This window comes from Bos grunniens, chromosome 26 (genome assembly GCF_055505025.1).
Source record: "Bos grunniens cultivar Pamir isolate PY7600 chromosome 26, Bosgru_T2T1.0, whole genome shotgun sequence".
NCBI classification, from domain to species: domain Eukaryota; kingdom Metazoa; phylum Chordata; class Mammalia; order Artiodactyla; family Bovidae; genus Bos; species Bos grunniens.
Window position 1 is genome coordinate 10,795,030 of NC_141190.1, and position 27,942 is coordinate 10,822,971.

Consider the following 27,942-nt stretch of genomic DNA (forward strand, 5'->3'; position numbering starts at 1 on the left):
GCTTTGCCAGCATTCAAAGTGAAGTAGGAAATGAAGGCACTTCTGCCTCCATCATCCAGTATTTTAGGTGGGGTTTAGAGCTAAATTGTCTTCATTCTCCTCAGGTCTCTATGCCAAAGTTAACAGCTGGTCAAATCCCTTTGGCATAAGGGTTCATTTCCTCTGCTACATTGATATGTCCAAACACTCTCTGGCCTCAAAGGTGAACCTGCTGCTGCTGCTAAGTCGCTTCAGTCGTGTTCGACTCTGGGCGACCCCATAGACAGAAGCCCACCAGGCCCCACTGTCCCTGGGATTCTCCAGGCAAGAACACTGGAGTGGGTTGCCATTTCCTCCTCCAATGCATGAAAGTGAAAAGTGAAAGTGAAGTCGCCCAGTCATGTTCAACTCTTAGAGACCCCATGGACTGCAGCCTACCAGGCTCCTCCGTCCATGGGATTTTCCAGGCAAGAGTACTGGAGTGGGGTGCCATTGCCTTTTCCAAAGGTGAACCTAGAGCCTGTCATACAGAGGGAAGTAAGTCAGAAAGAGAAACACAAATCTGTATATTAACATATACGTATGGAATCTAGAAGAATGATACTGATGAACATATCTGCAGGAAAGGAATGCAGATGCAAATATGAGAATGGACTTGTGACACAGGGGAGGAAGGAGAGGGTGGGACAAATTGAGAGAGTAGCATTGGCATATGTACACTACTATATGTGAAGTAGACGACTAGTGGGAAGGTATTACCCAGGGAGGTCAGCTCAGTGCTCTGTGATGACCTAGAGTGGTAGGATGGGGGTACGGTGGCAGGGGGACAGAGGCTCAAGAGGGAAGGGGATATAGCTGATTCACATTGTTGTACAGCAGAAACCAACACAACATTGCAAAGCAATATACTCCAATTAAAAAACAAATTTTAAAAAATACAAAAAGAAGCGAATCAGAAAGGCCTCAACTTGTCACCTGTTGCAATCAGTCATTTTCCTGCACGTTGCATGGTACCGGGTGGCTGTCAGCACTTTCACGAACACTGCTTCAGTTGACCCTCCTAGTGAACTCTGGTACTGAGAAGGTAGATGACTGCTAACTCTGATTTTGCCTTAGGATCCTGAGTACACACTTCCACGTTGGCTGCCTTGTTTTGAAAATGTTGCTGAACCCTTCCAAGGGTGACAGACATTCAATGGAAATGAGGATTCAGTCAAACAGGTTAACCTTGGTTGTGTGTCACTGTCCAGGATTTCTTCATTTCCTCGGGCTTCCTGTCTCTCATTTTGCTAGCTTCTAGCTGCAATCATCATATCTCACTGTCACAAGCAAAAGTTCAGAAGTCCCTCATCGATAAGGAGTCCTGAGGAACAGGGGAAGCTCTCTTAACTAGGTAAGATCAAGACTCAGAACACCCGGGAGGCAGGTGGGGAGTGGGGGCCAGGGATGGGGCTCTGCACCGAGGCTTCCTGTGTTCCTGTCCTCTTGGCGCTGTAACCTTGGACAGATCTTTAATCTCTCTAAGTTTTCGCTAGTTTCATTGATAAAATGAGGATAATAACAGTAGCTATTTCCATGGCATTTCTTCAATATCTAAATAACATACATGAAACATTTAGAACAGGGCCTGGCACAAGCTGAGCCCTCAATACACATTAGCTATTATTAATTTCAAAAATGGCTTTAATTACATAACATTTGTAGCTATAAAATCAACTGCAGCCAGATAACAAGTTTATGGAAAGCTACTGAACTTCAAAAGTAAACTCTGAATTTCTCTAGAAGTCTGTCATTAAATTATTACCATAAAGTTTCTCTGATGTTACTCTTGCTCGTTCTTAGATAAAAAAAAAAAAAATAGTGAAAGAGCTTACACTACAACTAATGCTTGTCACTGATCCTCCCTACAATCCCATAAGGTAGGTTGTTTTATTATCCTAATATCACCAGAAGGAAAAACAAGAGACAAAGCTACTGAATAACTTTCCCAAGGTCAGAAATCTTGTTCATGGTGAGGCTGGACTTCAAATTCAGACCACTGAACTGCAGCTCCCCTTTGATAAGTACTCTGCATTGTGATGTTGGTCAAACTGCTTTGAGGAGGCATGCTTTTAAACTGTGCTAAAGAAGAGACACTGAACATTCAAATGTGCAAAATTTGCCTTTGGTTGTTTACAAGAGAGATAGTTACATCATTTTAAACTCACCATAAACCTGTTTTCACATCACTTGAAACTCACCATAAACCTGTTTGTTTGAAGCTTCATTGTTCATTACTCTTGTTTATTTTGTGGGATGTTAGAGGAGCTTAAAGGATAACTCCACTTTTAGCTTCTCTATGGTGTGGAAACTTGTCCTCTGAGTCTTTATATATCCTGGCAACTCACAGTTAAGCAAAGATTTAAATTAAGTGAAAATCCTGTATTAAAATAAGAGAAAACATTAGCCTTCACTAGTTCGTTGTTTTGTTTTTTTTTTAAACTTTACAAATTGTATTAGTTTTGCCAAATATCAAAATGAATCCACCACAGGTATACATGTGTCCCCCATCCTGAACCCGCCTCCCTCCTCCCTCTCCATACCATCCCTCTGCGTAGTTCCAGTGCCCTGGCCCCAAGCATCCAGTATTGTGCATTGAACCTGGACTGGCAACTCGTTTCATACATGATATTATACATGTTTCAATGCCATTCTCCCAAATCTTCCCACCCTCTCCCTCTGCAACAGAGTCCATAAGACTATTCTATACATCAGTGTCTCTTTTGCTGTCTCGTACACAGGGTTATTGTTACCATCTTTCTAAATTGCATATATATGCATTAGTATACTGTATTGGTGTGTTTCTTTCTGGCTTACTTCACTCTGTATAATAGGCTCCAGTTTCATCCACCTCATTAGAACTGATTCAAATGTATTCTTTTTAATGGCTGAGTAATACTCCATTGTGTATATGTACCACTGCTTTCTTATCCATTCATCTGCTGATGGACATCTAGGTTGCTTCCATGTCCTGGCTATTATAAACAGTGCTGCGATGAACACTGGGGTACACGTGTCTCTTTCCCTTCTGGTTTCCTCAGTGTGTATGCCCAGCAGTGGGATTGCTGGATCATAAGGCAGTTCTATTTCCAGTTTTTTAAGGAATCTCCACACTGTTCTCCATTGTGGCTGTACTAGTTTGCATTCCCACCAACAGTGTAAGAGGGTTCCCTTTTCTCCACACCCTCTCCAGCATTTATTGCTTGTAGACTTTTGGATCGCAGCCATTCTGACTGGTGTGAAATGGTACCTCATAGTGGTTTTGATTTGCATTTCTCTGATAATAAGTGATGTTGAGCATCTTTTTGTTAGCTCATGTTAGCATGTTAGCATCGTGTTTGTTAGCCATCTGTATGTCTTCTTTGGAGAAATGTCTATTTAGTTCTTTGGCCAATTTTTTGATTGGGTCATTTATTTTTCTGGAGTTGAGCTGTAGGAGTTGCTTGTATATTTTTGAGATTAGTTGTTTGTCAGTTGCTTCATTTGCTATTATTTTCTCCCATTCTGAAGGCTGCCTTTTCACCTTGCTAATAGTTTCCTTTGTTGTGCAGAAGCTTTTAAGTTTAATTAGGTCCCATTTGTTTATTTTTGCTTTTATTTCCAATATTCTGGGAGGTGGGTCATAGAAGATCCTGCTGTTGTGTATGTCAGAGAGTGTTTTGCCTATGTTCTCCTCTAGGAGTTTTATAGTTTCTGGTCTTACGTTTAGATCTTTAATCCATTTTGAGTTTATTTTTGTGTATGGTGTTAGAAAGTGTTCTAGTTTCATTCTTTTACAAGTGGTTGACCAGTTTTCCCAGCACCACTTGTTAAAGAGATTGTCTTTAATCCATTGTATATTCTTGCCTCCTTTGTCAAAGATAAGGTGTCCATATGTGTGTGGCTTTATCTCTGGGCTTCCTATTTTGTTCCATTGATCTATATTTCTGTCTTTGTGCCAGTACCATACTGTCTTGATAACTGTGGCTTTGTAGTAGAGCCTGAAGTCAGGTAGGTTGATTCCTCCAGTTCCATTCTTCTTTCTCAAGATCGCTTTGGCTATTCGAGGTTTTTTGTATTTCTATACAAATTGTGAAATTATTTGTTCTAGCTCTGTGAAGAATACCGTTGGTAGCTTGATAGGGATTGCATTGAATCTATAAATTGCTTTGGGTAGTATACTCATTTTCACTATATTGATTCTTCCAATCCATGAACATGGTATATTTCTCCATCTATTAGTGTCCTCTTTGATTTCTTTCACCAGTGTTTTATAGTTTTCTATGTATAGGTCTTTAGTTTCTCTAGGTAGATATATTCCTAAGTATTTTATTCTTTCCATTGCAATGGTGAATGGAATTGTTTCCTTAATTTCTCTTTCTGTTTTCTCATTATTAGTGTATAGGAATGCAAGGGATTTCTGTGTGTTGATTTTATATCCTGCAACTTTACTATAATCATTGATTAGTTCTAGTAATTTTCTAGTGGAGTCTTTAGGGTTTTCTATGTAGAGGCTCATGTCATCTGCAAATAGTGAGAGTTTTACTTCTTCTTTTCCAATTTGGATTCCTTTGATTTCTTTTTCTGCTCTGATTGCTGTGGCCAAAACTTCCAAAACTATGTTGAATAGTAATGGTGAAAGTGGGCACCCTTGTCTTTTCCCTGACTTTAGAGGGAATGCTTTCAATTTTTCACCATCTGGAACTGGACTATGTCAAGGCAGTTTCTATGTGAAAAAATAGATTAATCGTGTTCAGAGTTGGCTCACTGTATTTACTCCCTTCTACACTGTCTCAGCTTTCTCAGGATGTTATTCAAGTTTTCACGGGGGGACTATTTCATTTCATTAATCACTTTTGACATATAACAACTTGTGGTTATTAAATGTTTTCTATCAGGCATTCCCACCATGTGGCTGTTTCTAACAACAGCCTATTTGATTTGTGGAACTCTAAATGCTGCTGGATTCTTCAATTTGGAAAAAGAAGCAAATCCTGAAGTGTGGATGAGTACTGTAAGTGATGGAGAATTCCAAAGAACATCAAGTAAAGCAAATTAATAGGTTGTAAGATTATTGAAGTTCCTGTTATAGCAGAAAATCTCTGATATAGACTAAACATAAGTGATTTTTAGAGATTTTCTGGTGGCTCAGACAGTAAAGAATGCCTGCAGTGTAGGAGACCTGAGTTTGATCCCTGGGTAGGGAAGATCCCTGGAGAAGGGAATGACTGCCCACTCCAGTATTCTTGCCTGGAGAATTCCATGGGCAGAGGAGCCAGGAGAGCTACAGTCCATGGGGTCTCAAAGAGTTAGACATGACTGGCAACTGAGCAAACACAGATTTTAAGCCCTCTGGACGATATATGTGACTGCCCTCTACTGGACCGTGGTTTTATTCCTTTGAACCAAGTGCAGTCTCACAGTTGACATTTGTATATAGAAACATCAATTGTTTTATATATGTGTGTGTGTGTGTGTGAGTCACTTTGCTGTACCCCTAAAACTAAAACGACATTGTTAATCAACTATACCCCAGTATAAAATAAAAACTTCAGAAAGATGTAATACCTACATTCTGTGTATACACAATGGAACTTTACTCAGCTGTAAAAAGAATAATGCCATTTGCAGTTATATTGATGGGCCTAGAGATTATCATACCATGTAAGTCAGAAAGAGAAAGACAAATAGCATATGAAGTCACTGACATATGAAATCTGAAATATGATACAAATGAACTTATCAAGAGTCGGACACAACTGAGTGACTGAACTAACTAACGAAACGGGAGCAGACTCACAGAGAACAGATTTGTGGTTACAAAGGAAGGGGGACGGGGAGGGTTTGGGATTAGCAAGTGCAAACTATTATGTATAGAATGGATAAACAACAAGGTCCTATCGTCTCCTGCCTAGCACAGGGAACTATATTCAATATCCTATAATAAACCGTAATGGAAAAGAATATGAAAAAGAATATATATAATACATATATATTGTGTATATATGTATAAAACTGAATTGGTTTGCTATACACCAGAAACTAACACAAATTTGTAAATTAACTACTTTTCAATTAAAATATGTCTATATGTACTTTAAAAGAGACAACTGACTTGAGAATATAGTTTTGTCAGAAGAACGGGTCAAAGGTAGATATTATCTCCAAATCCCCCAAAGCATTCACCACTAGCAGACACTTTCTAATAGTCTACCTATTTTTTTAATTATGACTTTATGTAGTAAATTAATCTCACTGTTACCTGGGGCTGCAGATTTCAAATAATTTACCCTAATAAGCACACACTAGCTGCTCTGTTCTGGCTCCTTTTGATAACCTTTAGAGAAAATGTGTAGCTAATGCTTCTATTTTTACTGAGCAGAGTGAAATCATCACCTATAATGGCTACCCCAGTGAGGAGTATGAAGTAACCACTCAAGACGGGTACATACTCAGCGTCAATCGGATTCCCCATGGGCGAAAAGACACCAAGATCACAGGTACAAGACATGTCTATCTTGAGAAGGAGAATTGCACATGACTAAAATTTAGTACAGGAGAAGTTACTGGCTGTTCATTAAGACAGTGACTGATTTATCAAAATTGGTTTGAATTTTGGATTCGTTTTTATACAGTTAACAGGAAGTCTCATTGTATTCCAATTCTCTGAAGGCAGGGAAGAACTGAAAATTACAAATGGCAAGACTGATCTAGTTGACTGCTGCCAGACTTGCTTCTTAGGGAGTCAATGTGGAGGTGGAGCCTACCTTATGTCAACTCATTGCTTATATTTCACGTGAGAAATTGCTGTATTCCCATAAAGTGGATTTCCTGATTTTTGGAAAGAGATTGTGTATATGCGTCAATCCCAATCTCCCAATTTCTCCCACACAACCCCCTTTCTCCCTAGATATCCATGTATTTGTTCTCTACATCTGTGTCTCTATTTCTGCTTTGTAAATAAGATCATCTATACCACTTTTCTAGATTCCATATATATGTGCTAATATAAGATATTTGTTTTACTTTTTCTGACTTACTTCACTCTGTATGCCACTCTGTAGGTCCATCCACATCTCTACAAATGACCCAATTTCATTCCTTTTCATGGCTGAGATGTATTCCGTTACATACATGTACCACATCTTCTTTATCCATTCCTCTATTGACGAACATTTAGGTTCCTTCCATGTCCTGGCTATTGCAAACAGTACTGCTATGTATCCTTTTGAACTATGAGGGAAATGTAACCACATATCTTCCGAGAAGGGAGAGAGAAGAGTAAGCAAAGTATCTGCAAAGGCTCAGTGGTCTTTATTTACCAAATCATTTACTGTGATTGCTCTGCATTATCTCATCTCCCATCCACATTCAGAGGCAGCTAAAATCATGTTGCTTAAGAATTCAAGAGTTTCAAAATGAAAAAATGGGAGTGTGACATGGGTAGGATTACTATATAAAATATGAGATGCCCAGTTAAAGTTGAATTTCAGATAAAGAGCAAATGAGTTTTTCATATGCCTCATTTTATGATATACTTATATTAAAAAGCTGCTGCTGCTGCTGCTGCTAAGTCACTTCAGTCGTGTCCGACTCTATGGGACCCCATAGATGGTAGCCTACCAGGCTCCCCCGTCCCTGGGATTCTCCAGGCAAGAACACTGGAGTGGGTTGCCATTTCCTCCTCCAATGCATGAAAGTGAAAAGTGAAAGTGAAGTCGCTCAGTCGTGTCCAACTCCTAGTGACCACATGGACTGCAGCCTGCCAGGCTCCTCCGTCCATGGGATTTTCCAGGCAAGAGTACTGGAGTGGGTTGCCATTGCCTTCTCCTATATTAAAAAGCTGCTGCTGCTAAGTCCCTTCAGTCATGTCGGACTCTGTGCGACCCCATAGGTGGCAGCCCACCAGGCTCCCCCGTCCCTGGGATTCTCTAGGCAAGAACACTGGAGTGGGTTGCCATTTCCTTCTCCAACGCATGAAAGTGAAAAGTGAAAGGGAAGTCGCTCAGTCGTGTCCAACTCTTAGCGACCCCATGGACTGCAGCCTACCAGGCTCCTCCATCTATGGGATTTTCCAGGCAAGAGTACTGGAGTGGGGTGCCATTGCCTTCTCTGATATTAAAAAGCTTGTTCATTATTAATATGAAATGTAAATTTAACAGGGCATCTTGGGTCTTTTTGTTTATCTTTATTTTTGTTTTTGCTAAATCTTGCAACACCAAGCATGATGAAGAGTTGGGGGGAGCCACTATGAAGTATAAAAGGACAAACATTTATAGGAAAGACTTTGCTTAAGAAGGGAGGATAGAGGAGAAGGCAATGGCACCCCACTCCAGTACTCTTGCCTGGAAAATCCCATGGATGGAGAGCCTGGTAGGCTGCAGTCCATGGGGTCGCTAAGAGTTGAACACGACTGAGCGACTTCACTTTCACTTTTCACTTTCATGCTTTGGAAAAGGAAATGGCAACCCACTCCAGTGTTCTTGCCTGGAGAATCCCAGGGACGGGGAAGCCTGGTGGGCTGCCGTCTATGGTGTCGCACAGAGTCAGACACGACTGACGTGACTTAGCAGCAGCAGCAGCAAAGTGTCTAACCCGGTGGGTGCTCCTGCTCAGTATTACCGGAGACATTTGGAAATAGACATTTCCCATTTAGCTGTGTTTCCTCCCAGATGGGTTGGAAGGAGATTAGCACATATGCACCTCCTGGGCCTTGAAGCCTGATGTTCACTTTCTCTCTCCCTCTCTTTTAAAAAAAAAAAAAAAAAAAAAAAGAAGGGAGGATAGAATTTGGACAAGATTGGGAATTAAAATATATTTATTATGTGTCTCTTTTTGGTTTTGGTTTTTTCCAGTGGGGTGTGTGTGTGTGTGTGTGTGTGTGTGTGCGCACGTGTGATTCTTATGTTTCTGAGATGCTTTAGTTGTTATAAATTTCTCTCTCTGCCTTCTTGCCTCCCTCTAGGTGCCCGACCAGTTGTATATCTACAGCATGCCCTGTTTTCAGACAATACCTCCTGGCTTGAGAATTTTGCCAACGGCAGCCTTGGATTCCTTCTAGCTGATGCTGGTTATGATGTATGGATGGGGAACAGTCGGGGGAACACTTGGTCAAGAAGACACAAAACACTGTCAGTGAACGAAGAGAAATTCTGGGCCTTTAGGTAAACTATATCTAAGAAAGACCATGAACACAATTTGAGACAAGTCCTTTAAATATAATAGTGTGGACGGTATTAATAATAATGTATGATACTTGGAGTCACACAGCTCCTTGCAGTCTCTACTAACAGCTCAAAGGAAAGAAACAGCAGGAAGCTCTGATTTACACTGATTCTTAGACAAGTGAATTATCATTTCAACAAGGTCATTTTAACATACGTTCCTATCCAATACAAAGTATGTCTCGAACGACAGCTTAGAAAATTTCTGGAACAAAGTATGCACTCATGCAGCCAATATTTACTGAGTGCATATTCTATGTACTGTTCTAGTCCCTGAGCATTCAAGAGTAAACCAGCCTCCACCTTCACGAAGCTTATGTTTTTATCCTAGTGATGCTATTACAATTTTTTTTCTCTTGGACTGTCAATTAGTTTTGTAAAGATGATGTATATCAGTACTATATTATACCTACAGGAACTGTGGTTGAGAATGTATAGAATACCATTTTCAGGAAAACTCTAATATGAGATCTTTACAACCTTGTTATTAGGCAATAGGAAAGAATCTTCTGACACGCTGACTGCTTGCTTTAATGAAAGTGTTTTCTGCTGTCATCAGAGAAGAGGCTGATGCCTGCAGTATCCTTTCTCAGGCTTAAACTCCCTGGTTGTTTGAAGCCTGCTGCTAGAACAGAACCATATTAATGAAATATTCCATACCTTATTTCTGTACCTACTGACAAGTTGGAAGGAAAGGAAGAATAGGCCAGATTGTTAGGGTGAAAGCTTTTGCCCAGGGGCAAGCATCACGAAATACTTCATGTAGCTGGTCCTTGGTTGGGAACTTGCAGCTTGTTTACTGTAAGGCATCACAATGATTCTCTTATACTGGAAAGTATCAATCTATATTTCCTCTCATGTTCTTTTAATAAGCAGGTCCTTAGTTTGTGAAGTACCTAACTCAACCATATATTATGTAGGCATTTTTTGTTCTCTCAACATTTGTATTAATGTTGGCTGAACCAGTACTACAGGATTTTGCTATATATTGAATATAACCATATATGGACAGAAATAATAATAGCAATGTCCGATTGAATGTCTAATTGCTGCTAGAGTCATTCCTTTAATACTATCCAGCCCCCAAAGCTCCCCTGCCATATAGCACTGCCATGCTTATTTTACAGATGATGACACTTAAGCTCAGAGCATTTAAGTAACTTACGGAAAACTACTCAGCTAGTACATGATACAATCATGATTTACAATTACTTCCATTTTGAAATCTGGGTGTTAAATGGCCCTAAGCATCTTGAAGTTCCCTGGGAGAGACTGAGAGAGAGGTGTGCAAACCAGATTAGGTAAAGGGCAGCAAAAGAAATGCAAGGGAAGGGAGTGAAGAGGAAGAATGTCAAGACTGAATTTCAGAAAATGTAGTATACACAAGCCTTGAAATCATTCCTGCTATTAGAAAGTAACACATATAAGTGTAGCAAACAAAAACCACAATAGCCTACATGTAACTGGATAAATAATGAAACACAAACCAAGTAAGTGGACAGCACAAAATTCTGTGTATAAAAAATAAATGAGCAAGTGCTCTGTTTTGAACTTAGCTGCAAATATTTATAAGGTTCTGTTTTATTCTTTAGCTTTCATGAAATGGCCAAATATGATCTCCCTGGAATAATAGACTTCATTGTAAATAAAACTGGTCAGCAGAAGTTGTATTTCGTTGGATATTCGCTTGGTACTACAATAGGTATGTTTACAAGGGTCAACATTTTTACAAGGGTCAGAGCCATGCAAGGGTTCACCTTGGAATCAGGAACAGTCACTGTTCTACATTTACAGTGTCCTTAATTATATGTCCTGTGGTGGGAATGTAATTCTAGTGGCTGTAAACCTGAATTCCAGAGACTGTGAGTTTGTAGGAAGAATCTTTCATCCATTTCCAGTCACTGCAGCACAGTTGTAATGGTGATGTAATTTGCCAGGAATTCCAAAGAAATATTTCTGAAGACTGAGTCTCCAGATCTCCTCCAGGCTGAAAAAGTAAAGCCAAATTGCATGAAATATCCTTGAAGAATGTTAAATATACATCAATCATACCTTCCTCACAACCCACATGGACTATTAAAAAATAAAAAAGAGGGATTATATTCATATTTGAACAAATGTTAAAAGATATAGTAATGTTTTCTTTGTGAATCAGAATGCAAAAACTTACTATAATAAGTAAATTGGGCATATACATTCAGTGTATGATTCATGGGTGGCACAAGGGGTAAAGAACCCGCCTGCCAATGCAGGAGACATAAAAGACACGGGTTTGATCCCTAGCTCAGGAAGAGCCCCTGGAGGAGAAAATGGCAACCCACTCCAGTATTCTTGCCTGGAAAATCCCATGAACAGAAGAGCCTGGAGGGCTACAGTCCATAGGGTCACAAAGAGTTGGACACGACTGAAGTGACTTAGCATACAGTTAACTGTAAGCACTGTATAGAAAGTTTTTTAAAAGTCCAAGAAATGTACTTTGAATGTATACTTCTTAATGGTTTCCCAAATTTTTTCAAAAAAGAAATCAATAATCTAGCTCCAAATAAAAATTTAAAAACCCTATACTACTAAAAATATGAATTTGTTATCAATCTTCCACTAAAATTTCTAATTTTAAGAGACTGGGTTAAAGGAAAATGTACTCTTAGTTTGGGTGAAACTGTGTGAGAGATAATAAATAATCCTACATTACCACTATTATCATCAAGAACAAACATGTATTTACCAGTGTTTTATACTGATAGAGTAAAAATGAAAGTTGCTCAGTCATGTGTGACTCTTTGTGACTCCGTGGACTATACAATGGAGTATACATGTCTATACATGGGCTATACAGTTCTCCAGGCCAGAATACTGGAGTGGGTAGCCTTTTTCCCTTCTTCTGGGGATCTTCCCGACCCAGGGATCACACCCAGGTCTTCCGCATTGCAGGATTCTTCACCAGCTGAGCCACCAGGGAAGCCTATTTATACTGATAGGCAGCTTACAAATTTAGGAGAGCTGTGAGGCTGTGAGCATTGTTTCCCAGGGGGCGCTAGAGGTAAAGAACCCACCTGCCAGTGCAGGAGACATGAGAGACCTGGGTTTGATCCCTGGATCGGGAAGATCCCCTGGAGAAGGGCATTACAACCCACTCCAATAGTCCTGCCCGGAGACCCATGGACGGAGGATCCTGGCCAGCTACTGTCCATAGGGTTGCAAAGAATCAGACACAACTGAAGCAACTTAGCTTGCAGCATATGAGCATTAGAGAGAATATACTAAAGGAGTATCAAAGAACTAGTAAGAGGACCCTATCCCCCAACAACAAAAAAAAAACCTGCCACTAACAGGAAAATAATCATACCATAATTGCTAACAGAAGCATTTTCTATGTTTAGGGCTTTTCATTCAGGACCTTTACTACAATATCCCTCTCTAAGCTTTAGAACAAGCCTACCACTATTATTCCCATCTCATAGAAAAAACAGAAGTTCAAAGAAATTAATTGGCTCCTTCAAGGTCTCTTAACACATTAGAGATGGCACCCAAAATTCACACCAGGTAATCTTGACTTCACTGATGGGGTTCTCGGGTGCTGTGGAGAGATTGTATGGAGAAAGATGATTTGAGTGTGACTAGAAAAGTAGGTAAGACTCAGATATGCTCTCATTACCTGATTGGCAGGGAAAATAGTCACTTTGATTATCAGGGCTCTGCATTGCATTTCAAGCATGACATTTTTCAGTGAGCATGATTTGCATCCTGAGCAGAGAAATTTCTGTTATGTGGGAAGGAACGATTCTTCACAGGACTTTTAACAAGTCAGGCCCAGCCCATTAAATACAGCGTAGAGTAGGACTCTTCAGCCAGTATGACCATCAAAAAATTACCTCTGCACGTTTCTAGACATCTTCTGGGGAGAGCTATTATGCCTGTTTCAGTTTTTGCATCAGTGCCCAGCCAGCTCCTTTTCTGGTTAAGACAGTTTCAATATTTCAACAAGAAATTCAGAAAAAAAAACACAAACTTCTGCTATGGTTTTGCGTGCGCATAAACACACACACACACAATGGAGGGGGGCCCAGGAAAGCACAACAGGGAATCAAAACAAAGAGAACCTCCACATAGACTTTCCTGTGTGGGCCTGAGCCCCACCACCTTCACCCTCATATTGCTAGATACAAATGCAGTGCTATTGCTTTATAAATGCAGACACTTGGTCCTTCCTGGGACCATGGTGGACCTTTTGGAAGCAGAGAAGATTCTGGAGGTTTGGTAAGTATGCAATGAAGCACTGGGAGCAATGCAATCTCGTTCCACTCTGAGAAAGAAAAACCGTGGAATAGCTGTGTGTGTGTGCTCAGTCACGTCCAACTCTTTGTAACCCCACAAACTACAGCCTGCCAGGCTCCTCTGTCCATGAGATCTTCCCAGCAAGAATACTGGAGTGGGTTGCCATTTCCTCCTCCAGAATAGCTATATGGTGATGCATAAAGAGCTGATTGATTTACCTCCTACAAACTGATCATTTATTTCTAGAGGTTCCGTGACTCTGTCATCCCCAAGTTGGAGTAGAGTGAGAATACTGCCAGTGCTTAGCCCCTGCTTGGTGGGGGTTGAGGGCATGCTCAGTGTACTTGGCAGGAGTTGCTTCAGCAATTTATCCCTAACTTTCCCCAACCAAGTTAAATGTCTAGAATAAGAAAGAAATGGAGATTTGAGAGTAGACAGGGTTGAAAATAGATTAACTTTGCAGAATAACTCAGAAGAGTTGCCCAATTCATCCCCCCCAATTGCTGCAGTAGAAGAATAAAATGAAAAAGGAGAGCTTCACTTTTGTTAGTAGAAACATTACATCACTACTCCTAAATTTAATGCGGTTGTCTTATCTCATGTTTTCTTAGGGTTTGTAGCCTTTGCCACCATGCCTGAACTGGCACAAAGAATCAAAATGAATTTTGCCTTGGGTCCTGTGGTCTCTTTCAAATATCCCACGGGCATTTTTACCAGATTTTTCCAACTTCCAAGTTCTGCAATCAAGGTAAGTTCTTCCTTTTGCCACAGTGTATATGAGGATCTCCTTTTGGATGATAGACCCTTATTATTTGAAAATCTATGAAACGAAAGTAGGACATTTTGAAATCTGTAGATCCCAGACTCTGGGGGCAGGTGCTGTGTGTGTGTGTGTGTGTGTGTGTGTGTGTGTGTCTACGTCACAGCATCTACAGCTCTCATATATAACTCACTATACTCAGTTATTAACAGACCTGAGTATAACTCAGAATTTCTAGCTGAGCTGACTGCTATGGCAGTTTCCTTGTTCTGTTCTTGTTCCACTGGGCATGTCAATGAATTCACAGTGCTCAAATGGAAGACATTTTTCGATTTGATCACTGATGTCCTTGACTTTGATGTTAGATAAGTTGGAATAATATACCTCTTTCCATATGGGAGCTTGCTTCAATTTACTAAAGCGAAAATGCCAAAGCCTAAAGGTTTTACAGCTGAATTATTCATTCAACTATTTATTGGTTATTTTCCATTGGTTGGAAAACTGGTTTGATGGTCAATTGTGAATTTAAGATTTTATCCATTAAAAGTTTTTCTCTGTTTGCTTTTTGTTTCTCTAAAAAGCTCACTGACTAGTATTTTATCAAGATTGCCCCTTAAATGTGAATTGAAGGATAAAATAAGTTGTGGCCAAAATGAGATCAAAGAGACAAGTCAGGATATCAATAATTCATTTTTAAGATGAGATCCTGGTTTGTGGTGGAGAGGTAGGAATGGGGAAAAAAAAAGGATTTATGAGTTAACACAAGGAAGAACTTTCATGAGACCTCATGATTGATTTGATAGTAGGTTTTTGGTATTGTTTAATAAACTTAGTTCTAGGAGGTCTGCTAGGTCTTCAGCTTCAGCTGATCAACTTCCGCTTCTCTACCGTCTTCAGGTGATAGAGGCATAGATTTGAATTACTGTGATGTTGAATGGTTTGCCTTGGAAACGAACCGAGATCATTCTGTCACTTTTGTGGCTGCACCCAAGTACTGCATTTTGGACTCTTGTTGATTATGAGGACTACTCCATTTCTTCTGTGGGATTCTTGCCCATAATAGTAGATGTCATGGTCATTTGAATTAAATTCACCCATTCCCGTTCATTTTAGTTCACTGATTCTTAAGATGTTTATGTTTATTCTTACCATCTCCTGCTTGACCACGTCCAATTTTCCTTAATTCATTGCTCTAACACTCCAGGTTCCTATGCAATACTGTTTTCAGTATCGTATCTTTTTGTTCTTTTATACAGTTCATGAGGTTCTCACTGCAAGTATACTGGAGTGATTTGACATTCCCTCCTCCAGTGGATCATATTTTGTGGGGAAAGACTAGAGATCTCTTCAGGAAATTGGAGATATCAAGGGAACATTTCACCCAAAGATGGGTACAGTAAAGGAGAGAAGCAGTAGAGACCTAGCAGACATTGAAGAAATTAAGAAGAGATAGAAATAAAACATGGAAGAACTGTACAACAAAGATCTTAATGAACTGGGTTAGTACAATGATGTGGTCATTCACCCAGAGCCAGACATTCTGGAGTGCGAAGTTAAGTGGGCTTTAGGAATCACTGATGTTAATAAAGCTAATGGATGCAATGGAATTCCAATAGAACTAATCAAAACCTTAAAGGATAATGCCATCAAGGTGTTGCATTCAATATGTCAGCAAATCTGGATGACCCAGCAGTGGCCACAGGACTGGAAAAGGTCAGTCCTCATTTCGATCCCCAAGAAGAGTAGTACTAAAGAATGTGCTAACCATTGGAAAATTGTACTTATTTCCCATGCTAGTAAAGTCATGCTTAAAATATTGCATGCTAGGCTTCAGCATTATGTGAGCCAAGAACTTTCAAATGTCCAAGCTGGGTTTAGAAAAGAAAAGAAACCAGAAATCAAATTGCCAGCATTTGCTGGATCATAGAGAAAGCAAGGGAATTCCAGAAAAAAGGTCTATGTCTGTTTCATCAACTATGCTAAAGCCTTTGACTCTGTGGTCATAACAAACTGTGGAAAGCTCTTAACGAGATGGGAATACCAAACCATCTTACCTGTCTTCTGAGAAAGCTGTCTGTGGGTTGAGAAGCAAAAGTTGGAACCCTGTATAGAACAGCTGATTGATTCAAGATTGAGAAAGCAGTATGACAAGGCTGTCTGTTGTCACTCTGTTTAACCTATACACTGAGCAGATCATAAGAAATGCCGGGCTAGAATCAAGATATACAGGAAAAACATCAACAACCTCAGATATTCAAATACTGCCACTCTAATAGCAGAAAGTGAAGAGGAACTAAAGAGCCTCTTGATGAGAGTGAAGAGGGAGAGTGAAAAAGATGGCTTGAAACTAATATTAAAAAACCTAAGATCATGGCATCCAGTCCCATCACTTCATGGCAAACAGAAGGGGGGAAGGTGGAAGTAGTGACAGATTTCCCCTTCTTGGGCTCTAAAATCACTACAGATGGTGACTGCAGCCCTGAAATCAGAAAGTGATTGCTTCTTGGCAGGAAAGTTGTGACAAACCTACACATGTGTTGAAAAACAGAGACATCACTCTTCCAACAAAGATCCGTATAGTCAAGCTATGGTCTTCCCAATGGTCATGTGCAGTTGTGACAGCTGAACTGTCAGAGAGCCAAAGAATTGATACCTTTGAACTGTGGTGCTGGAGAAGACTCCTGAAAGTCCCTTGGACACCAAGGAGATCAAACCAGTCAATCTTAAGGGAAGTCAACCCTGAATATTTGTTGGAAGTACTGATGCTAAAGCTGAAGTTCCAGTATTCTGGTCATCTGATGTGAACAGTCAACTCACTGGAGAAGTCCCTGATACTGGGAAAGATTGAGAGAAGAAGGAGAAGAGGGTGTCAGAGAATGAAATGGCTGAATGGACATGAACCGATGCAATGGACATGAATTTGAGCAAACTTCGGGAGATGGTGAGGGACAGGGAGGCCTAGTGTACTGCAGTCCATGGGGTCTCAAAGAGTCAGACACGACTGGGCAAATGAACAACAGCAACAATAAACTTAGGGATTCCCAGGTGGCTCAGTGATAAAGAATCCACCTGCCAATGCAGGAGATGCAGAGATATGGGTTCAATCCCTGGGTCAGGAAGATCCCCTGAAGGAGGAAATGGCAGTTCACTCCAGTATTCTTGCTGGGAAAATTCCATGGACAGGGGAGCCTAGAGAGCTACAATCTATGGATTTGCAAAGAATGGGACACAACTGAATGACTGAGTACAATGCTTCCCTCATAGTTCAGTTGGTAAAGAATCTGCCTGCAATGCAGGAGACCTAGGTTAGATTCCTGGGTTGGGAAAATCCCCTGGAGAAGGAAATGGCAATCCACTCCAGTATTCTTGCCTGGAAAATGCCATGGACAGAGGAGTCTGGTGGGCTACAGTCCATGGGGTCGCAAGAGTCAGACACGACTTAGTGACTAAACCACAATGTAACTTCCCTTTTGTGTGATTGATAGTTCTATTTCAAAATGTGTTGGCATCCATTAATTTGGGATGTTTTCTACATTGGGGCAGAGTTAAGCAGGCAAACTGCTGCTGCTAAATCACGTCAGTTGTGTCCGACGCTGTGCGACCCCATAGACAGCAGCCCACCAGGCTCCCCCGTCCCTGGGATTCTCCAGGCAAGAACACTGGAGTGGGTTGCCATTTCCCTCTCCAATGCATGAAAGTGAAAAATGAAAGTGAAGTTGCTCAGTCATGCCCCACTCTTAGCGACCCCATGGACTGCAGCCTGCCAGGCTCCTCCATCCATGGGATTTTCCAGGCAAGAGTACTGGAGTGGGTTGCCATTGCCTTCTCCAAGCAGGCAAACTAGTTAAAGTAAATCCAGAGATAGACACATGTATCACTAAATATACCTGTTTTGCATATGTATTGCTTTGCCTACATAGGTCAGGTCTGAGGTAGGTATTTCCCCTAATTTATCTCAGTTTCTAATTCCCTATTAAACTTTCTGCCAATTTAAGTCCCATTCTCTACTCCTACCCCTCCATAATATCTGTTGCCCCTAGAAGCTCCAGTCATTCCATCGGAGATCCCCACCCAAGCTTGCTTTTATAAACTCTAGAAGTTTTAATCAAGCTGTCGCCCATGACATCATTTTCTTCTATCCAATGGCACCCTCCCTTCAGTATACTTTCCTCTACTTTTTAGCATGAAAGTCATGCACTCTGGTACACTATCAGAAAGGTGATGTGTACATGGGTAAAACCCTGCTTTTCTTTCCTAATCAAGGCAATGTTTGACCTTAAAGGAGAAACTGTTCTACTTCTTTTGCCAGTTAATGAGAAATATAGGTAATCCCTGATTGGACTGATGTCAGGGGAGCTTTCATAATGGATAAATTAGCTAATCTGGGGCTGAAGATCATTGCTACCATCTCCTTGTAAATTACGTTTGATGATATTCCCTAGGTAAAGATTGATTTATAAATAGTTACTTTTCCAAAATAACTTGGTCTCCTTGAGCAAAACAGGAAAAAAATAAATGAATATAAATAGATTCCTAAGAATTCTCATTCCGGGGTGAAGGGAATGTCAAGAAGTCTGAAAATGATTCTTGAAAGAATAATTATTTTTATTTTTTACAGAAGTTGTTTGGTACCAAAGGTTTCTTTTTAGAAGAAAGTATAGGGAAGTCACCTTCTATCAAAATCTGCAACAATAAAATATTATGGGTGATATGTAGAGAATTTATGTCTTTATGGGCAGGATCCAACAAGAAAAACATGAATATGGTATGTATAATGATTCGAGGGCCGTTTGATGCTTTTAGAAATTCCAGCTTTCCTTTGGTTCTTCTTTTTGTTTTTTATTCATTTATTTTTGGCTGTGCTGGGTCTTTGTTGCTGTGCAGGCTTTCTCTGGTTGCAGGGAGTGGGGGTTACTCTCTAGTTGAGGTGCGTGGGCTTCGCATTGCAGTGGCTTCTCTTGTTCTGGAGAACGGGTTCCAGGCATGCTGGCTTTAGCAGTGTGGTTCCTGGGCTCTAGAGCACAGGCTCAATAGTTGTGGCCCATGGGCTTAGTTGCTCCACAATATGTGGAATCTTCCCAGATCTGGGATCAAACCTGTGTCTTCTGCATTGGCAGGTGGGTTCTTTACCACTTAGCCACCAAGGAAGTTCCCTTTGTTTCATTTTGATGCATCTATCATATTACATAAATTAATGCAGTGTTCTTAATTCATTTTAAAGGCAGAGATTTTCTCTGCCTAGAAGATTAGATATTCAGTGTGAAGACTGGAGAAGAGAATAGGCAGCTTCATCCTTTCATCTCTGGTCAAATTTAAGCTAATAGTTGTCCAACAATAGGTAGCAGTTTCACATGTTTGGAATTAGCCACCACTTACTATAGTCAGCTTGATTTTATAATACAATGCATTAAAAAATAAAATAAAATCCTAGGAAAGAGGCTTTAAACTTATTCTTTGTGCCCTGTCTTGTTGGATCACGTTAGCCTCAAATAAAATGCACCACTTGAAACATATAAATGGAATGGAATGGAATGGATTCTGCCCTGCCATTCTACTGCAATATTTGTTTATTCATTCTTAGCATAATTATTCTCTGCTTCTTAAAGGCACAGTTTTTTCATTGGGTGGTCATTGCTTTAATATGTTTTGTTTTGTTTTGTCTTCAGAGCCGAATGGATGTGTATATGTCCCATGCTCCCACTGGATCATCAATACAGAACATCCTGCATTTAAAACAGGTAGTGTCTTTGTCACGGAAAACCATTCCCCTTATTTTCTTTATATTTGAAAGGACAGAGTTAGCATGTGTGTTCTAAGAAGCTTGGCAGCTAGCTTCCATTTAACCTTTTTCTGCATCTTTATAGTTGCATTTCCCCGGATTTTAAGAGAAAGAACAAGGTATGTGCAGATCAAGTCGGTCACATAAATGAATCCCATTTTCAATACAAGCTTGTAAAGTAGGCTCTGAGCTGAAACTAACATAAACTTGGAGAACCTCAGAAGAACTGAGCCTTCCCCAGAGAGAAATACCTGCCGTTTGATTTCCCTCAGTGAGTCTTGGGTTCTCACTAGCTTTTCCTTCAAACCAAGGAATTCATGGCCTCCCTTTCTCTTGATCTTGTTTTGCACACTGACAAATTTATTTATATCCTCCGGTGATGCAGAAGCCTTATTTTCTTCCCAGCATACAGTATACTTTTCTAAGATTTGCTATTAACAATCGTAATTCTTATTCTGAACACTACTTTTCTATAAAACATTTCATTCCAGCTTTACCATTCTGATGAATTCAGAGCTTATGACTGGGGAAGTGAAGCTGAAAACAGGCGTCACTACAATCAGGTGAGTTACTCAGAGCAACCCTAGAAGGCTGGCTTTGAAAAATTATCATGATAAATTATTTGACAGTAAAAAGAATCCTAGCTGGCACTTGGTCACATTCACATTGGTATACAGAGATTTTTCAAAGTGCATTTTAAACATTTATTTATTTCAAAAAATCTAAAACTAAAAAAAGTATATACTAAGGAAATTAAGTTGTTTATAATCCCTCCACCCAGAGATAACTGGATGGATCAATATTTTGTTACATTTCTTCCAATCACAACATCACTACTTTTCCACAACTTTCAATCTTGTTTTTTTACTTATAGTCATAGCAAAACATAACTAATGTTGCAAGAGACATTTTTAATATAATTGTAATGGCTGCATAATAATTAAAATTGTATGATAAAATTTATATAGTAACTGAATACATACTTCTTGATACCAACAGAAAAAAATAAAATTGCACATAGAAGTTAAGAGAATTATCCACTTGTGAGGAGTGGAGTCTTAAGGCATCTTTTTCCCTCTAACTTTCCATACCAAAATTTATGTATTCATTTAGCCATCCAATACTTTTAATCAACGCTGTTGCCAAGCTTCCATTTTTTTTTCTAAGTCAGAAGCTGGGTTTCTCAGTATGAACTAAAAATGTTAAATTAAATTTTTCCTTTATTTTCCCAAACTGGCATACTTAAAGCTATGGGTACAAACATAGGTCAATTAAATTGTTTCTGGACCTCAAATGAGTCGATCAGACCAGTCAATTTCTCAGTTGTTGTTTAGTCAACAGGTCATGTCCAACTGTTTTGTAATGCCATGGACATTAGCCTGCCAGGCTCCTCTGCCCATGGAATTTCCCAGGCAAGAATATTGGAGTAGGTTGCCACTTCCTTCTCTCGGGATCTTTTCCACCCAGGGATCGAACCCATGTCTCCTGTATTGTCAAGCGGATCCTTTACTGCTGAGCCACCAGGGAAGCCCTCAATTTCTCAGTAACAGATTGAATTGTTAGGGAAATGAATCTGCTAGCTTCTAAGACAATGAGTGTGGTATATAATTATATTATTTTTTATTAGCATGATTAAGATGTGATTTACATACAGTATAAGTCACTGATTTTATATGCTCAACTCAGTGTTTCAACGAATATATCCAGTCATGTAACCATATCACAAGCAAAATATTGAACATTTTCATTACCCACAAAAGTTTTCTCCTGTTTCTCAGACAGTATAAATTCACAGATGCATATATTTGCAAATGCTTAGAAAAAGGCCAAAAAATAAACAGCACATGTTAAAGTGTTAACTCTCAAGAAAAGGAAGAAAGAAAAGGTGAAGTGGATGCACATAAAGGAGTAAAAGGAGGCTCTTATTTTGGATTTCACACACTTTTGTTCTCTTTCATTGTTTTTCATGAACATATTATATTTATATATTGTTTATATTTACAAGAAAATAAGACCAAAAAATCACATACACATAAAACCATTATTATCAAGTTCTCTTTTTTCAGCTTTATTGAGGCAAAACTGACCCAAAAGATTTAATATTGAAGTATATGATGTGAAAATTGAGAGTGTAAATGTTCTCAGAATTTACAGTTAAGCTAGCTGGGCCTACCCTACTCCAGGCCAATTCTATTTTATTTGCTTGCAATTTTGTATCATTGGAAGTCAGTTTTTATTTTATTTTATTTTTAAACTTTACAATATTGTATTAGTTTTGCCAAATATCGAAATGAATCCACCACAGGTATACATGTGTTCCCCATCCTGAACCCTCCTCCCTCCTCCCTCCCCATACCATCCCTCTGGGTCGTCCCAGTGCACCAGCCCCAAGCATCCAGTATCGTGCATCGAACCTGGACTGGAAGTCAATTTTTATTCCGTTCTCAACAGTGTGTCCTCTTCATAAGTTCCCAACACAACCTCTGTGTCCATTTTATGTTTTCTTGAGAATAAAAAGATTAACTTATATAAGCCTTATGAGGGTAGGAATTTTCTTCTGTTTTGTTCAGTATTGTGCCAGCTGGTAGAGTAGCTGGCACTCAATAGTCCCTTGATAATCATTTGTTCTATGAATGAAATTTCTTAACTTCCCTCTAATCCACCTTAAAATCTCTCTGTCTTTTTGATTCTGTCTTTCCTTTCACTCTCAGAATATGATGGTCCTCTTATCCAAGTTATCCTGTCTTGTGTCCTCAATCCCCTCTCTTCTCATCTATTCTTACTGGCTTCTCTTACTATCTTAAATGAACTCCTGTTTCATACAAAAAAACAAACAGAAACCCTTCCCTCAAGCCTTCAATTCTATCAATCCATGCTTCCATCATTTTGTTTTTATCAACATTTTTTAATATCTAAATATGTTAAGTATCTCTACTTCTCCACTCACTCCTGAACACTGGAAAAGGTAGTTTGAGTCTTCATCCTTTTATTATAGCTGTTCTATTTAAGGTACCTTCCCTGGTGGCTCAGACTATAAAGAGTCTCCCTGCAATGTGAAACATCTGGGTTCAATCCCTGGATGGGGAAGATCCCCTGGAGAAGGAAATGGCAACTCATTCCAGTATTCTTGCCTGGAAAACCCCGTGGATGGAGGAGCCTGGCAGGCCTCAGTTCATGGGATCATTTGTGGCTTTTAATTGCCAAACATAATTGCCTGTTCTCACTTGTAGTGTTAGTTACCATAGACTCCTTGCAACTTACCACCCAGACTTGGATTTCCATAATGTAACACTCTGTTTTTTTCCCTCCCTTTTTGATTGCTCTCTTTATCCTCTCACTAGCTACTCTCTAACCCTCACTGCTCTCAATTATCAGAATTCTCCACAATTCTTCCCATATCTCTCCCCTTTGTGTTTGAATAGTTTAGCCATCTCTACAGCTTCAACTGAGGGCTTCGCTGGTGGTTCAGTGGCAAAGAATAGGACTGCCAGTGCCCGAGATGTGGATTCGATCCCTGGGTCAGGAAGATCCCCGGAGAAGGAAATGGCAACCCACTCCAGTAATCTCGCCTGGGAAATCTCATGGACAGAGGAGCCTGATGGGATATAGTCCATGTCATCACAGAATCAGACATGATTTAGCGACTGAACAACAGCTTCAGTTATCCTGCTCTGAGGATAATCCAAACTGCCTGCCTGTATTTTTTCGGGACCCCTTCCCAACAAATTTCTTCAAGTCATCCCACAAACTAGGCAGAGCTATGAGAAATGACCCTGCCTTGTCTCTAAAACTTCTGAAGGATGCCCAACTGCCTTAACCTGGCATTTAGACCTTGACTGTCTCCAGTCTTATATCTTACTGTATTCCCTTACATACTTTCTTTTTGGGGTACACTGGGCAGCTTGCCATTCCTGACCATAGCACACATGCTCTATCTGCCTGCCCACCTTCATCCTTATCTTTAAAATACAACCTTTCCTCAATGAAAATGACAGTGTTAGTTGCTCGGATGTGTCCAACTCTTTGCAACCCCTTGGATGGTAGCCCACTAGTCTCCCCTGTCCATGGGATTCTCCAGGCAAGAATACTGGAGTGCATAGCCAGGCTCTTCTCCAGGGGATCTTCCTGACCCGTGGATCAAATCCCGATCTCCTGCATTTCAGGCAGACGTTTTACCATCTGAAGCACCAGGGAAGCCCTTCAAATGACTGCTCTTTACATGAAACCTCAGTGGAAAATAATTTCTTCTTTGTCTTCATTTCCATCATATTTGGGGAATGTTTTGTAGCATTTAACATACCCTCCTTTGTATCAGATCAGATCAGATCAGTTGCTCAGTCGTGTCTGACTCTTTGCAACCCCATGAATCGCAGCACGCCAGGCCTCCCTGTCCATCACCAACTCCCAGAGTTCACTCAGACTCACGTCCATCGAGTCAGTGATGCCATCCAGCCATCTCATCCTCTGTTGTCCCCTTCTCCTCCTGTCCCCAATCCCTCCCAGCATCAGAGTCTTTTCCAATGAGTCAACTCTTCGCATGAGGTGGCCAAAGTACTGGAGTTTCAGCTTCAGGATCATTCCTTCCAAAGAAATCCCAGGGCTGATGTCCTTCAGAATGGACTGGTTGGATCTCCTTGCAGTCCAAGGGACTCTCAAGAGTCTTCTCCAACACCACAGTTCAAAAGCATCAATTCTTCGGTGCTCAGCCTTCTTCACAGTCCAACTCTCACATCCATACATGACCACAGGAAAAACCATAGCCTTGACTAGACGAACCTCTGTTAGCTAAGTAATGTCTCTGCTTTTGAATATGCTATCTAGATTGGTCATAACTTTCCTTCCAAGGAGTAAGCCTCTTTTAATTTCATGGCTACAGTCACCATCTGTAGTGATTTTGGAGCCCAGAAAAATAAAGTCTGACACTGTTTCCACTGTTTCCCCATCTATTCCCCATGAAGTGATGGGACCGGATGCCATGATCTTCATTTTCTGAATGTTGAGCTTTAAGCCAACTTTTTCACTCTCCACTTTCACCTTCATCAAGAGGCTTTTGAGTTCCTCTTCACTTTCTGCCATAAGGGTGGTGTCATCTGCATATCTGAGGTTATTGATATTTCTCCCAGCAATCTTGATTCCAGTTTGTGTTTCTTCCAGTCCAGCATTTCTCATGATGTACACTGCATATAAGTTAAATAAACAGCCTTGACATACTCTTTTTCCTATTTGGAACCAGTCTGTTGTTCCATGTCCAGTTCTAACTGTTGCTTCCTGACCTGCATACAAATTTCTCAAGAGGCAGATCAGGTGGTCTGGTATTCCCATCTCTTTCAGAATTTTCCACAGTTTATATGCAAATATTTATTTAGCCATTTTGCCTTGTTCCTTCACACTCCTTGAATATAGGGACCATTGCATGCTGTCTTCCTATGGTCATTGTAAATACTCATCTAGTAGTCTCTCTACTTATTTGAAGTCAGTTGTTGCTCTGAGGAGCTTCCTCTCATGAAATGTCCTTTCTCTGTCTTCCGTAGAGTCATCCTCCACTATATGACCTGACTGCCATGAAAGTACCTACTGCTATTTGGGCAGGTGGAAATGATATTCTTATCACACCCCGAGATGTGGCCAGGATACTCCCCCAAATCAGGAATCTCCGTTACTTCAAACTATTGCCGGATTGGAACCACTTTGATTTCATCTGGGGCCTCGATGCTGCTAAACGAGTATACAGCAAAATCATAGATTTGATGAAGTCATATCCCTAACTGCAATATACCTACTTTTCAGATAGGAGTTGCTTCCAAGCCCATAAGAGGCTTTGGGGAAATACTAGTCTACTTAAATAGCAGTGAGAGGTACACCGGCCTCCTTCACCTTGTTGCTTTTGCTGAGGTGTTCTCTTATCATGGCATCCCAGCTAGGAATTATTCCAACTGTGCTGCTCTTTCTCAAGCAAATGTCCACATCTGAACTCTCAGAATCTCTTCCTTTCAGTCAGAGCCAAGTCCATGCTTTTCATCTAAGAAGCTCTAGCAAACTCTTCTCTGCTAACTGTACACTTCAGGGAAGAATTAAAGGAGGCCTTTGTCTTTCTTATTTCAAATATATATAGTGGCTTCATGCAAATAATACCCACTCCCCATCCTGTCTTTTCAAAGGATTGAATGTAAGCATAGGAGTGCTGGCCTAGAAAAATCTTGTCGGGAGGTTATTTGGGAAAATATTTCAGATGGCTGTAATCTGTGGCTTTCTCAAAATCACAGTCCAAGCAATAGTCACATGGTCATCTAGTAGACAAGCCATGAAATAAGCCTGATCCACATCAAGCTTGAAAAGAACAGCAGAATGGAAAATGAACCACATCAAACTATTCCTGGAGTTTTACTGTTACAAGCTGGGGGATTGGGAGGCGGGTGCAGAGACAAGATTGAGGATGACTAGGATAAACTGAATTTCTAGTTGTTAAAATTATTCACTGTAGACTACTGTCTTTAAAACAAGGTTAAAGTGAATAAAGCTTTTTGAAAATAGTGTACTAGAACTCATAGACAGTAGTCTTAAGTGATAGCATTTGAGAGCTCATTCTTTCTTGTTTTGCTTTAAAGATAAACTAAACTGATCAGCCATTATGCCTTCATTATCAAAGTGGAATTTATACTATTGCATTCATACCCTTTAGCATTTAAAGCAGCTTTCTGAAAGCCTGACTGAGGACCAGAAGAGAGGCACTAGGGATTCTAAAGTCGTGCTTTTTTCAGTCTCTAACTGATGCCAGACACTGAGTCTAGGACTCAGTACAGAGTTCCAAGAGTAGCAGGAAGTTTTAGCGTCAGTTCTATATTCCTGAATGAATTCATTCAGGAATGAATTCCAGGTGCGAACCTGGAAAGGACCTTTCCTTCCATGAAGATGTAATTAATGGAAAACTGTCTATGAGCCTCAAGGAATCATAAATTTAATAAATAATGCACAATACGTACTTTCAGCAGTTTAACTTAAAACAGATTAGTGTAGTAGTTCACAAATATTTGCATGCAGAGTCAAGGTCTTTGGATGCTGAATACTATATAATCATTCTCCAATAAATAATCTATAATTGATCATTTTTAGTTTTAGTGTCTTTAAAAGGGATGACAATTTTTTAAAATTTGGGAAGCAAGTTTAAATAAAATCCTTTTATGTCTTTATAGTATTTATTTACCAAGATTAAACTAATTTTATCACAGTTTTTAGTGACTTTTATTGAGCTCATTCAAAGATTACATGGTAGTTTTCGTATAAGCAGTACGTTCTGTTTTGCGTGCATACATACTAAGTTGCTTTAGTCACGTCTGACTCTTTGCAACCTTATGGACAGTAGCCTACCAGGCTCCTCTATCCATGGGGATTCTCCGGGAAAGAATACTGGAGTGGGTTGCCATGCCCTCCTCCAGGGGATCTTCCCAACACAGGAATTGAACCTGTGTCTCTTACATCTCCTGCATTGATAGACAGGTTCTTTACCACTAATGCTTCCTGGGAAGCCCACATCCTATTCTAGCCACATTTAATTAAATTATGAGTTATCATAAACTATGAGTTATCAATAACTCAACTGATAGAACAAATAGGTAAGACTGAGAACAGATATCTATCTCTTAGTAAGCATATGACTCAACTGGAAGGAGTGGAAGGATGTGACTGTAATAGATTAGGCTGCTAATTATGAATATTTAAGAGGCAATGGCCATCAGTTAATATGTTTACATAGAGAAAAAAGGGCGTTGGTTAATATAGGAATCTGGTTAAGTGAGGGTCAGTGAAGAGAGCTTCGATAGGATTTGCCCTATTCAGCTACTGCTACAACAATCCTGCGCAATAAACAACTCAGTGGCTTACACAGCAAATGTTTATTTTTTTATGCTCAC

General features: G+C 40.0%; 1 protein-coding gene across 1 annotated transcript; it reads left to right on the top strand.

Moving 5' to 3' along the window:
• The first annotated feature begins 1,272 nt into the window (after positions 1–1,272).
• LIPN (lipase family member N) lies at positions 1,273–27,916 on the top strand. Its single transcript, XM_086378437.1, has 10 exons — positions 1,273–1,372; positions 4,896–5,011; positions 6,380–6,497; positions 8,963–9,161; positions 10,814–10,923; positions 14,108–14,244; positions 18,875–19,021; positions 19,923–19,994; positions 20,527–20,598; positions 25,567–27,916. Exons 2-10 carry the CDS (start codon positions 4,907–4,909, stop codon positions 25,798–25,800), a joined length of 1,194 nt encoding a protein of 397 aa, XP_086234563.1. The 5' UTR covers positions 1,273–1,372; positions 4,896–4,906; the 3' UTR covers positions 25,801–27,916.
• Positions 27,917–27,942: the final 26 nt, after the last annotated feature.